The sequence below is a fragment of the Sminthopsis crassicaudata genome, chromosome 1 (assembly GCF_048593235.1).
Source record: "Sminthopsis crassicaudata isolate SCR6 chromosome 1, ASM4859323v1, whole genome shotgun sequence".
Classification (NCBI taxonomy): Eukaryota; Metazoa; Chordata; class Mammalia; order Dasyuromorphia; family Dasyuridae; genus Sminthopsis; species Sminthopsis crassicaudata.
In genome coordinates this window covers 188273719-188288409 of record NC_133617.1, presented here as the reverse complement: position 1 = coordinate 188288409, position 14691 = coordinate 188273719, and the positions used below count along the sequence as shown (strand labels likewise).

The 14691-nt window shown below is 31.7% G+C and overlaps 1 protein-coding gene across 6 annotated transcripts in view; it reads left to right on the top strand.

The window, feature by feature from the left end:
• DCDC2 (doublecortin domain containing 2) overlaps positions 1-14691 on the top strand; it is a 200764-nt gene that overhangs the window by 71940 nt on the left and 114133 nt on the right. For all 6 annotated transcript variants that reach the window (XM_074272693.1, XM_074272688.1, XM_074272680.1 and 3 more), the window contains 2 exons: positions 9573-9649; positions 10077-10208. In XM_074272693.1, the coding sequence (XP_074128794.1) occupies positions 9573-9649; positions 10077-10208 (209 nt within the window). The remainder of the gene's footprint in view (positions 1-9572; positions 9650-10076; positions 10209-14691) is intronic.

The window sequence follows — 14691 nt, the reverse complement described above, 5'->3', positions numbered from 1 at the left end:
GGATGGTTCTGCTTGCACAATGTTTCTCAGAAACAAAATTCAGTAAATGCAACTTGGTTGGTGTGTCTTTAAAAATCCCCCCTCTTGTCTGCTAAAGTACAGGAAATACTAGAGTGCATATTTGAGAATTAATCATCCTTGTAGTTGTGTTCAACAGGTTTCAAAACAGGCTTCTAATAAAATTTTTTCTGTCTATCACATTAGCTTAAGTTTTAGTTCTCGATTATCCTATTCCATTTATTTATAGTTCTTAAATAAGAAATGGTAGGCTTGTCTAGAAATGGGGTTATTAAACATTTATAGTGGTTCAAACAATTGGTCAAATGAAAGTTTAATAAATCTTCAAGGATTTCACGGGATGAGAAGACATAGGATGTGATTATTAGTGGATGGACCATCTTTGATGTGTGTTTATATACACACACACACACATAAACTTAGCAATAAAGAGTTCTTAGGAAATGAGTGATTAGGAATAGCTAATAGCAATGCTTTTAAGCATCAAAATTTAAAATTTTAGCTATTTTGCATAAAACTTTGACAGCTCTATGACCTTATCTCAATGGATACTTTTTCTTCCAGTACAGATCAATATTCCTTTCTATTTCTCATTCTGTACAGTTCTTATTCATAATTTTTTTCTTGAACATTTCACATGAAGGACTCACTCACAGCACTGGTGGCCTTTCTCTAGTAATATTACTTGTTGTGACCCACTTCCAGTCAAATCTGAGTTAGTTTTCTGGAGAGAAAGCCTGATGCTATGTGTAATTTCATGGAAGGTGATTGAGATACATGGGTATCATCATAGCACTTGGATTCTTCCTCCCTCCTTCAAGAAAGGCTCTCCTTTCTTTTTAAGTTATTCAAAGCTATGATGACCTGTTTTATTTTATTTCTCACATATTACTCACAAAATGCTGTAGCCTGCCTTCACTTATCTCATGAAGTATTGGTGTTTTTGATTCTTCTGATGGATTATTTGGATAAAAATACTTTTTAAAAAATTATGTACTATCCTACCTTCTTAAATAGAAGGGTGTAGAATAATTACACAATATATGTTATATATAGTATAATATATAGTATAACGATAAGAAGGTAAATAATTAACTTTTTTGTGATGGACAGTATCATTGTAAATATCAGAATGATATAACGAAGAACATTTTCCTGGGAATCAGGAATTCTGGATCCAAATTGTAACTTGTATATTAATTGTATGACCTTAAGCAAAATGATTTTCTTCTCTGAGTTTAAATATCAAGATCTGTAAAATTAGACTAGTACTTTACTATATAACTTACAGGGTGTTTTGAAGAAAAATTATAGAACATTAAGCATATTGTTTATGCTTATACAAATGTATATTTATATATACTTATATAATTATAGATAAATATACATCTATATACAAATGTATATAACAGTGTGAGAGAATTAGCATTAATAATAATAATAATAATAATAATAATAATAATAATAATAATAATGACATAGTGATACTCAGGGCTTGTAAGGTGTTAAATACATTTTGAATTTCACTAAATGAGCTCAGACCTTTACTATGCTTCTATTGTTCTTGTGCTTAATTTTTATAGTTTTTATGTTTTCTTCTGTCATAGTATTTCCTCTTTTTGTTTCTTTGCATTTTTCTAATTTACTCAATATTGTTAAAATATATAACTGAGGTTGTTAGAATTCTGAGTAAATACATAGAATTATCTTTAAATAAAGGCTTGAATGGTTCTCTTACAAGAAAAGTACATGCATGAGCTTTTATTACATAGTACTTTGTAATGTTCTGGTTGGGTGAATTATTTTTATATATTGCCTTTATGCTTGAAAGGCTGGACTTGTAGGCAGGCAGGAAACTTAGGAAAACCTGAGTTTGTTTCAGACATCAGATGTATAACACTGGCCAAGTCACTAAATCTTTGTGACTCAGTTTCCTCATCTGTCAAATGGGAATAATAATAACAATAGCACCTACCTCTCAAGGTTGCTTGGAAGATCAAATAAAATGACACTTATAAACGAACCTTATATAAATGCTAGCTATTATCAAGATTATATATTATTGCCTCTTATTATCTTTTATTTATTCTAAATATTCTATAGGTCAAACATTGCATGTATAAAATAATACATGGAAATGACTGTATCTATATTTAGGTCATTAAATATAAAAGCTAAGTACTCATAACTGTTGTTACCCATGGGAACTTAAAACCAAATAGTAATTTGGTTTTAAGTTTTTTTTCTTTTAAAAATGTTTTAGTGAACTAAATAAAAAATAGGAAAAAACAGAATAGAAAAAAGAAAGAGAAAAAAGGAAAATTAAAAATAAAAACAAAACATCATGTGCTCAGAGGAACATCAGGGAGAATTCAAAATATGTAACAATAAATTTCCATTTTTAGAAAGCAATATAATAATAGAAGAAATTATATTCATGAGTATCCATTTTTCTTTGCTTCCTTATTATTATGTTATTCTCTGCTGAATACTTTTTACTTTATTCTTTTTCTCCCTTCTCCCCCAATCAGGCTACATTTAAGAACAGATAATTTATAACCATACATACATATATACACATATATATATATACGCATTCACACCCATCCACAGATCCACACACATATACATATCTCTCTATGTATAATACATAGACCTACATGTATAAATAAATCCATATATATATATATACAGACTCATATATATGCACAAGCATTTTATCTGTATGTAAACATGTACTTAAAATAATAATAATATGGCTGACATATAATGTAAATTCCTCTCTTGATTGAATATTTTTAGTTTGACTTTGCCTAAGACAATAGTGCCATTTTTAATTAAACTACTGAGTGTAACAAGGAACTCATATTTTAAAATTATGTACTCACTTTGTGTGCGTGTACTATAATTTCAAGGTTTGAGAATCTTGCACAAAATTGTGATAGGAACTAAGTTCTTCCATATTGGTCATTACAATCTTGTGATATTTTCTTCCTCTTTTAATCTTAAACCTTTCTTTATCCTAGTCTTTCCTTGCCTATTGCCTTTAAACATATCTGAGTATCCCCATTAAAAAAAATCTTCACTATATTTTACTATTCTCTCAAGCTACAGACCTCTAAAATCTCCTTTCTTTCTGAGCCAAATTTCCAGAAAAAGTTGTCTTTACTTCATTGCTTCTTTTTATTCTCTCAGCTTTCTGTACTCTGCATTTCCACCTCAATTGGAACTTTTTTTCCTAAAATTATCAATGCTTTTTTCGCTAAATCTGAAATTTTCTCCATCTTAAAATCCTTGACCGTGTTTCCTTTGATGCTATCTCCTCCTTGAAATTCTATTCTCTCTGAATTTTTAACTGTCCAATAGTTCTTTTTCAGTCTTTTTTAAAAAACTAGCCCATGGTCCATATTACATCTTCCAAAGATTCATACTGGTTCTCATAACCAGTTGCCATGTTAAATAGAATGTCTTAGAGACAAGTCAAATTCACCATGTCATAAGCTGTTGATTTTAGTAGCATAATCATTTGAGTATTATATGCTACATATAACTTGGTACATTATTCATTTTAAGTGAAATATAAACTCCTTGAGGGCAGAAATAGTTTAGATTTTATCTTTGTATCCATCCTACCTAGTACAGTGACTGGTGGATGGTTAATTAAATGTTTTTTGAATTGAGTTCTGGTGAAAATGGACAAATGCTTCTTGCCATTCCCTCCAATTTCTATTGTCAGTTGGATCCTAGCCCAGAGAAGTTTCATTTGATGTCTTCTGGTATTCGCCCAAGCAATTTCTGTCACACTGTGACAGTTCCAAATGCAGACTGAATAGAATAGTGTTTGGTTAACAATAGATGTACTTGGTCACCATGGTGCTTCTGGAAATTATCTCCACTTTTAACTTCTCTGTGCTTATTTCTTCATCTGTAAAAATACTGCATTTGCCTTTGTTTCTGATTCATTGAAAAATCATTAAGACTAGAAATATTTAAAAAAAACTTCAATTCTAGTTTTGTGTTATTCTTGAAAGTCACTTACAAAGGTTGTATTAAATAATACATGCATTTTAAATTAGGCTATATTTTGAGATAGTGGTATAGCCATCAATGAAGGTGTTCTTGAAAGGGTCAGATTCTTAAAGCACAAAACTCTTTCCATGTCCTTCTACTCTGATCAGTCTGGGCTTAAGCACAGCTATGCTCAATGTTCCAAAGGTTTTTGAGAAGGTCCTTTGGCAGAGATATTTTAGGAGAGATTTATGCTTTAAGGAGTGATGAGGCAAAATGATTTCTGTATCTACCTCTAGTATATAATTCCATTGTGGAATTACTCTTTACAGATTTTACAATCTTTACAGATTGTAAACAAAAAGAATTGTTAATTATATGGGAAAAGCTTTAAATTGGGAATTACAGAGACTTGAGTCTTAATATCATCTTTATCACTACCTTATTATGTGTGATCTTGGCTTAATGTCCTTTTGCTTCAGTTTCTTAATCTAAAAACATAAGGGTTAGTCTAGTGAAAGGAGGTTGGAGGAAAGGAAGGGATAAGAAATCTGGAAAAGTAGGAAGGGTGAGGTTATAAAAGGCTTTGAGTGTCAAATAGGATTTTATATACTGGAGCATCATCTGCTGGAGGAAACCATGAAAGTTTATTGAAGGTGACCAGGTGAACCTTTGCTTTTTGGAAGCTCAGTCTGATAGCTGAGTGGAAAATGAACTGGAATGAAAAGAAAATTCAGGTGGGGAGAGCGAATGACAGGCTCTTTCAAGACTAATAACGAAGTAAGGGAGGATTAACACCAGGGGAATGACAAAGTCAGAGGACAAAAATAGGCTTATAAAACAAATGTTTTGAAGGTAGAATCAATAAGATATATTGCAGAAGGTGCTATCTCTTTTAAGTTATTGTGTAATTTCCTTTTGTATAATTGCTTTTTAAAAATCAGAATGATTTTTACAGAAGCACTATTGCTATTTTCTTTGCATTTTTTTCCCACTGATTGGTGTTATAACCCTTTACCTAATATACTTTATGGCTAATAATATTAATTTACAAATGGCTGACTACTATAATGAACTAAACTAAGATTTAAATATTTTGAAATTTTAATAGCTATTTAGTTAATGTACCCAGATACTTCCCTTCTTGATTAGTAAAAAGGGAAGTGAAAACTTCCTTCCTTAACTCCTCCAGCTGCTTCTCTACTTTGTCCAAATTGACCCAGCTCACTGGGCTCAAAGATTGTAAACTAGTTGAGTCAAAACATCAACCTATTTTTCTTCCAATTTCAAAGGATTTCCTAACCAACTTAATAACTGGGAAGAGATAGCTTAGTTTTTTATCTTTCTTTTTTGTTGTTGTACAATTATTTCAGTCACATATGACTCTGACCCCATTTGGGATTTTCTTAGCAAATAATTAAGTGATTTGCATTTCCTTCACCAGCTTATTTTATAGATGAAGAAACTGAGGCAAACTGGGTGCAGGGAGTTGTCCCTGGTCACACAGCTATGTGTCTGAGGTTGAATTTGAACTGGACATTTGACACCCAGTTCAGGTGCTTTATCCATATCTATTGTTACTCAGTTGCAGCAGTTTTTTTTTTTTTTTTTTAATAATATGGCTTTTTTTTTTTTTAATATGAGTTTGATCTTTAACTTCTCTTGTTTCCCTATGGATATCATAGCCCTTATAGAATAGCCTTCTAATAGACAAATGCTGTTGGTAAGGATAGGGGTGAGGGAGAAAATAGGAGTATGGATATAGGTAGTTATGTTTGCTCAATCAATAAGGAAAAACAGTAATAACAATAACTCCTCCTCAAAGCATGAGTACTTTATTAGCTCAGTGTGTTAGTACATTCTTAGTATTTGAAAGTCTCAACAAATTCAGAGGCAAAATAAATTGTTTAGGCTAGGAAGGAAATAAAGATAATTGAAACTTAAACTTAGCCCAGCTTTTATGTTTTTTTTTTTTTTTTAAGGTCATTGCTCAAATCTTTTTTTTTTTTTTTTTTTTTTTTATTCATCATATCCAAAGCTATAAAGGTTAAATTAGACTAATTATCTTCCTCTTATGAGAGCTCAGGGAAAGCTTACCCTGATGTATGGGGTTACTATAAATTAGACACAGTAAATTTGTCCTGGTTTTAATTGATTTAAAATACTAATTATACTGAATTTAAACCAAGAATTAGAATAAATTAACTTGTTTGATAAAAAAGGTCAGAGTAGCTTCTTGATGTGTGAAAATAAACACATAGTTAAAAATTAATTCAGACTTCATAACGTTGTACATCTAAAATCAACTATTCATTTTGAGAATTTTTTTCAGATTCGTTTTGCAATTATATCAGAATATTGAAATTTTGAGTCATTCTGTCTTATAAAAGATAAGCAAAGTAGATATCCATAAAGACATTAAGACAAAAAATTTCTAATTCAACTGATAAATAATGGCTATTTTGAGTTTATTTTTGCTATTCTACATTAATGTTAGTATATAAACCACAATATTGTAATAGTTTTATTTAACTTACACAATAAGCTTATATATTCTAAATATTTAAAAATAATAAGCACGTAAACTTATTTTAATGCATGTGTAGTTTTGGATTTCTAACCATAATTACACTTTCAAACAAAAAATAATCACTTTTAGTCAGTAGAACATCAAATTATATTATGCCTTCCACTTAATGTCTTTATTTTCATTTAATTCCACTAAGCATTTATTCAACTATTTCTGTACTTATAACTGTGATTGACAGTAATGGAGAATAAACATAATATAAGTTAGAGATCTGCTCTTAAAGTGTATTTGAAATTTTATTAGGGAAATAAAAAATACACATTTAGAACAATTAGCAAACGATATAGAGTATAATTGACATATAGACTTGTAATGTTATAGTAAGTCAGAGTTAGGAACTTTTCTGCTTTTTCAGTTATTCAATGAAATCCAAATTTGGAAGAATGTGATTCAAAAAGAGGAAGTAAATATTTATAAAGCTATTAAGAGGTAAACCATTTTTAATTTAACTAGTAAATTATGATTATTTTGAGTATATTTTTTATTGTTGACATTTTTATTATCAGTAAATTTCTCTCTAAAATGTATTTAAAAGATATATATATATATAATTCTAAGAAATTATTGCTATTAAAAGCTTAATTATCAATAATCTTAAATAGTCTTTGCAAAATCTTTTAAGGGATTTCCTTGTCCCTTAATTACCCTGTTTGTCTTTTGTTCATGTAACAAATATTCATTGAAAAACTATTATATGTCATTTTGCTAGGTCTTTAATAGCATAATAAAAAGTCATGACATTTTATTCTTTCCAAGGGTTTACATTTAATTGTACTTTCCCTGCATTATCATTTGAGTTTATTTCTTGAATTGTTTGGCACTCCCTCTCCATACTCCTTTTATTTCATATTTGTTATTATTGTAGAGGAATGATTGCTGGGTGCCTAAGTCACAAGCATCTCTAACCAACCAACCAAACGAACTTTTTTTGAATGCCTAATATGGACAAGATACTGTTAGTTGCTGTGGAAATACAAAGAAGCATAAAATATGACAAAGAGCTTTAAGACTTCACCCTTAATATGTCTACAGACGTGTTGCAGAAATAATTCATGTACACAGTAAGAAATGACTAACAGCATAAGGCAGTAAATGAAAAGCATCAGATGAGTGGGACAAGTCTTATAAGGAGTTTAGAAGAAGAAACTATAATTTTCACTTTTGTGAGGGAGGGGTTAGGAAATGCTTATGTTGCATGAATTTAAATAAAGCCTTGAACAGTAGAAAGGAATTTGATAAATCTGAATGTAGAGGCCATTTTAGTCCTGAAAAACAAAGTAATAGATAGAGAATGCTTAGAAATATTTTCAGGGGATAGTATGTTTGGGTTAATTTGGTGCAAAAGAGTTCATGGAGGCAGGTAGTAAAAGATAAAGTAGAGAAACATATCGAGGGTGGGTAGTTAAAGGTATCCAGAATGTTTCATTCTGGTACTACATTTTGGGAAAGATACTGACACAGTATAGTGGAACATTTAGGGAAGATGGTGAATAGGATAGTAAGGGGACTGGAAACTATGTATATATAAGGTTTAGTTGAAAATATTGGATCTGTCTAGTTTAGAGGGAGCATGGGAAAAAAAAAGAAAAATTGTCCTGTGAAATGATTAGATCATTGTTCTAAAGGATATGAAACAAGTGAAAATTATAGAGGCAGATTTAGGCTTTATGGTAAAGGAAGAATCTTATTTTAAAGCATTCCATAAATGTGGAAAGGGCTGCTGGCGGTTTTCCCATTACTGAAGGATATCACATGGAAACTGGATGACTTCTTTTCCATGTTGTTGGAAGATTTCCATTAAAGTCCATGTTGAGTTAGATGCCCTTGAGGTTCATTCCAGATATTAAATTCTGTGATTTTGTGAATGTCATGTTAAGTGATCTTTAGTTATTAAGGACTGACTTTATTAGTGTTGATAATAGACATAATAATTTAGATTGGAAGTAGTCTATGACCTCTTGTTTTTTATTCTTAATAAAATATATTGATTTATCACTTAAAACCCTGTATAATTTAAAGCTAAACCTCCTTTCTTTAGAAGAAGCATGATTTGTCCACGGCAAAGTGTTGGGCTTTAGAAGTCTTGTAGGTTTAAGTGCCACTTCTGACATTTAGTGTAGTTATGGATAAATTACAGTCTATTTGAACATCAGGAAACTTTTTTTTTTTTTTTTTTTTTTTGGCTGAGGCAATTAGGGTTAAATGATTTGCCCAGATTCACACAGCTAGGCAGTTTTAAGTGTCTAAGGAAAGATTTAAACTCAGATCTTCCTGACTTCAGGGCTGGTACTCTAACCACTGTACCACCTAGCTGCCCCAGGAAACTTCTTAGGACTTATCAACTAGAATTCTTCAGGCTGAATTATTTAAATATAGTGGAGTTTTTGTTTTTGTTTAATTGTAAGCATTTTTTTTTCTTTTTTTCTTTTTCTTTTTCTTTTTTTGGAGAGTAGTGGTGGTAGTGATTTTGGACCTATTATTTCATCAGCTTGGGAAATATCCTTCACACTAATATCAATTGGAAACTTGTCAATAATTTTTAGTCTGGGACACCAAGGTAATTCAATGAATTGTTTGGGATCACACAGGTAATGTCATAGGGAGGATTTGGACCCAGATATTCCTATTTTTGAGGCTGGCCTTTTCTTTACTGTGAACCTTGATGTCTCTCAAAATAAACATTTTAATTTTTAAAAAGTTCCTATGTTATTCTCTTGGAGATATCACTTTGCCATCAAAAGTGCCATCCCTACATCTGGATAGAGAATTATGGAGACCAAATGTGGCTAGAAACAGCACTTTCATAGTGAGATAAAATATATTACTAAGCCGTGGGGAGTCAGTGCAGGTAGAAGAAGCAAGCTACTTCTCTAGTCTTCTGTGTATTTTCCAGGCACTTAAAAAGATTTCCTTATAGAATCTCAATGTCTTAAATCATGTTCCTCTGCTTTTATAGGTAAAACCTGTAATCCACAGTAGGATCAACGTTTCAGCCCGCTTTAAGAAACCACTTCAGGAGCCCTGTACTATCTTGTAAGTGATGTGTGTAGTTTGCGTTTGGAGTAGGTTAACTGTTATTCCAATAGACTTCAGTTGTAAAATGCCATCCATACATCTGGATAGAGAATTATGGAGACCAAATGTGGATAGAAACAGCACTTTCACCTTTCTTTTGTTTGTTTGTTTATTTGCTTTTTCTTTCTCACATTGTTTTTCTCTTCTCAGTTTTTCTTACACAATATAAATATGGAAATCTTTTAAAAAGTGTACATGTATAATCTATAACAGATTGTTTTCTGTCTTGGGGAGAGGATGGAGGAAGAAAAAATTTGAAACACAAAATCTTACAAAAATGAATGTTGAAAACTGTCTTCACATGTACTTGAAAAATAAAATACTTTTGAGAAAATAATAAAGAAAAAGGGAAAAATCATTTGACTCAAGTACTTTGTTTTTCTAGCTTGATTGCTAATGGAGACCTTATAAGTCCAGCATCACGCCTCTTCATCCCTAGAAAAGCTTTGAGTCAGTGGGATCTTGTACTTGAAATGGTCACAGAGAAAATAACTTTACGGAGTGGAGCTGTGCATAGGTAAGTCAAAGGGCTTTTTTCATATACTAATGAATTATTAAATCTTTTAATATACTTTTTGCTAAATTTATATAGTACTTTTAGCCAATAGGTCATTGAGTTCACTCAGATTCTTGATTTTGGACTATACCTTTAAATAAAGAACTACTTTATAAAACCTAGTCATTTGAGTCTTAATTTACAGAGGGCACTCCATTATATGAATCTCTAAATCACTGGCAAGTACTCAATATGAGACTGAAATGTGAGGTGTCAATATGAATATAAATGAGACACTATGATTGGGGATAAAATGAAGTGAGCCAAATTTATTTTACTGTAAGTCCACGTCTCAGATGTGTGAAGTATTTTTCTTAAAAGTGATTTATGTCAATGTGACAAGAAGTCTTAAGAATTTTATTTCTATTGGCAGCTAGATGGTGCTGTGGATAGAACATTAGCCTTGGAGACAGGAGGACCTGACCTCAGAAATGGAACACTTGCTAATTGTATGACCCTGGACAAGTCATTTAACCCCAATTGCCTCACTTATAAATAAAAATAAATATTTTTTTAAAAAAAGAATTATATTTCTGGAAGAAAAATGACAATGTTGAGGGAAAGGGCAGCAGATTTGGAATAAGGATATAGGTTCAAATCTGAGTTATTTATCATTTACTAATCCTTTAGAAGTGGGTGACCAGGATGACCAAAGACTTTATGGTCATTATACATGAGGACCAGTTGAGATAATTGGGGATATTTAGCCTGGAGACAAGAAGAGTAGGGGGAGCATGACATATCTGTAAGGATTTGAAAGAGTCATATGGAATAAAAAGTATACTTGTTCTGATTGACCCTAGAAGGCAGAACTAGGAGAAATGGGATGAAGTTGTTGAGAGACAGATTTTGGCTCAGTATAAGGAAAAGCTTCCTAACAATTGTCTAAAGGGGAATGGACTTTTCCAACTCGTGAGAACTGTTTACTTAATATCTGTATGATCTTGCTCTGTGGTATTGGGTGTTAGGCTAGATAAGGGATCAGCAAACTATGATTGTCTGCTTTTGTACTGTTCATGAACATTATAATGTTCTTTATAATTTTAAAATAAAATTTTATTGTATTTAAGAATGCATAAACCATTTTTGGCTTTCAGGATCATACAAAAACAGGAGGTGGCAGGATTTGGCTTTCAGGTTATGGTTCACTGAACCCTGGATTAGGTCATCTTTAAACTCCCTACTAATTATTCAAACAGGAAAGCATATGCAAATGCAATAATAATGATAATCATAGCTTGCATATTCTTTACAATAACTCTGTGGGATAGGTAGTGCGCTAGTCCATTTTAACACACACTGATTGTGAGGCTTCTTCAATGGATCACTGCTAAGTCCACAGAGTTCAAAATACAGCTGTGAGACAGTTCTGGAAAATAAGAAAACTTTTTTTTTTTTTTAACATTAGAAAGACATGGAATTAAGTACCATTTCTGACATTAACCTACCTCATAGCTTTAAGAGCAATCTTTCTTTTTTCAATTTTTCAATTTTCTTATTTTCAAAATGGAGTTGATGATAATACATTGTTGTGTCGTTTATGATATCTTGAGTTTTACTTTAAAATGTAAATTATTTGGGTACTTTGATTTTGTTAATACCATATTCTAACCAGCTGAGCTGGTCCTGGTTATAAATAAAGAGAGCTTGGAGCTCTCTTAGTTAAGTATTTACATCCCTGTGATTGATAGTGTATGGTAGTCCCTAGATATGATTTGTATTCTTTTTATAGATTTTGTGTGAGAGTGAAAATAGAATAGGTAAATGAGAACTATTTTTCTGCATGGCTGCTCAGCCAGACTAAAAGTCAGAGAAGCAGGAAGATGTAGTTATTTATTTTGCAGTCAAAGGTTGGGGTTATATTCCAACTTTGACATTAACTGTGGGATCCTAACCCCTTTTGAGCCTCAGTTTCAACATCTTTAAAGTGGGACTTACCAGATAATCAGTTGGTAAATATTTATTAAGTATTTACTATATGCCAGGCACTGTGCCAAATGCTGATGATGATATAAAGAAATACTTTAAAAAAGTTTCTGCATTTGAGGTGCTCAATCTAGTGAGGAAGACAACATGCAAGGAACTATGTAGAAATTACACACAAAATAAAAAGGAAATATGTAGAAATTATATACGAAATAAGTAGAAATTACATGTAGAAATTATATGCTAAACAAATAGGAAATAATTACAGGGGGAAGGTACTAGAATTAAGAAGGATTAGGAAAAGGCTTCCTGTAAAAGGCAGGATTTTATCTGGAACTTGAAAAAAGTCAGGATGCAGAGATGAAGAAAAAAAGCACATTCCAGGCATGGGATACAACAAGAAAAAATGCTTGGAGCTGAGTTGAAGTGTCTTGTTTGAGGAAGAGCAAGGAGACACCAGTATCACTGGATCACACAGAGCATGGTGAGGGATAGTGTGGTGGTGGTGGTGAAGGGTGGTGGTAAACTATACCTAACTCATAGAGTTATGATGAAAACTTTGTCAATGTTAAAAAAGTTCAACAGTATGAAATATTATAATGTGAACTATTATTTGGCCATTTTACCAATTATGAAGACAGGTTTATGTTAATAGACAAAAATGTGAACATAATGTGGCTGAAGTAGCCAAGTCAGTGAGATTTGCTTGTGACTGATCTGTGTTATTTTCACTTAGCCCACTTAAAGATTAATAATTACATCTGTATGGGCAATTATCCTGTGAATCTGTCTCCTAAAATATTCCACATAATCCATTTTAAATTTCAAGTTTTATATTTTTTTGTTTTATAACAAAAAAGGAAGAATCAACAATATTTTACACAATAATCCTGAGGACCAGAGCAGTGATTAGTGTAAATTCTTAATCACTGACCCTTTATCTATTCAAGATGTGCAAATAAAACAAATCCAACCTTTCTATCTTCAGAGGTTCTTCCTATCTGATCTTTCCATTTATAGTTATTCAAGTTAACTACTGATTGGATATTCATATTTAAAAAATGAAAATTGAAAAAAGATTTTGGGATAGATTTTTTTGCAAAGAAAATGAGAATCTGGGTTTGTGTTGATGATTTGAATTGTGCCAACACAATTTAAAAAAAAACACAAAAATATAAAAGAGATTTCAACCATACATGAAGTAAAACTTAATATATGTCTTGGATTGTTTTTGTTTTGTTTTTTTAGAAATGCACATAATGTTGAATTCTCACTTGTAATTCAGTAAAGATTCTGATAATTTCTGGCACTTTTTTTTTTATTAAATATTACTTATAGGGGGCAGCTAGGTGGCACAGTGGATAAAGCACCAGCCTTGAATTCAGGAGGACCTGAGTTCAAATCTGGTCTCAGACACTTAACACTTCCTAGCTGTATGACCCTGGGCAAGTCACTTAACCCCAGCCTCAGGGGGAAAAATATTACACACACACACATATATATATATGTGTGTATATATACATATATATATATGTTTGATTAATTTGTTGTGATAATTTCATTTGTTTGTGGATTACAGTTAATAGCTTTCAGTTAAGTTTTATGTTTATGGCTAACAGAACAAATCAGCATCCCATATTTGAACAATTCTATTTGTGGCTTGTCCTTTTATTTTTCTAAGCTTCCTATTAACCTGCTTTTCATATTCTTTTAAAAATGTGACTAACACATATTAAATAAGCTCATAAAGTAATCACTGTTCTTTTAATAAGTAACAGATTAATTGTAGTTTGTGGTAGCAGTCTTACCGTAAAGGGAAGTTCCTGTAAACCCCTTGATTCTGGCTAAGATATACTGCTCATTTACTTATGAGGTGGGGAAAAAGCCAAGCATGCATGCTATGCAGTTCTGCATCATTAATCCTGAAGTTGGGCTATGTTCCCTCCCTGTCTCCTTACTTTATTCTAATAGAGAATGGGATTAGACAGTTTGTCAGTTCGCTAAATGAATTATTAAAATATATTTCTTACAATTCTTACAAAATATTTATGCAAATCTTTGATCAATGAAGATAAACATTGACTTAAAGCACTTGTACTCAGTTATATGTTTAGGATAAAGATTATAGACCAAGAGCTGGACAGGACCTTACAAGTGATCTGGTCTAATCCTGCCATTTTGCAGATGAAAAAACAATTCTAAAGAATATGATTTTCTCAAGGTCACACAGGTTATAAAGAACAGAGTATGGATTTGAACTGGGGCCTTTTGATTTAAGATCTTATTACTCTTAGCATTGCACCAGGCTTATTTCCTTAACTGGGACAGTAATAGGAATTTCTTATAAGGAGAGGCAGGTTGATGTAGGAGAAAGAATCAGTCAGTACTAAGCATATAATGTGCCATGCACTGGGCTAAATGGGAGTTGGCACTGGATATAAGTATTTGAATCCTGATTCTGACACTAGCTGTGTGACCCTTGAATGATATTTCATTTTTCTAAGCTTTTTGTTTCCTC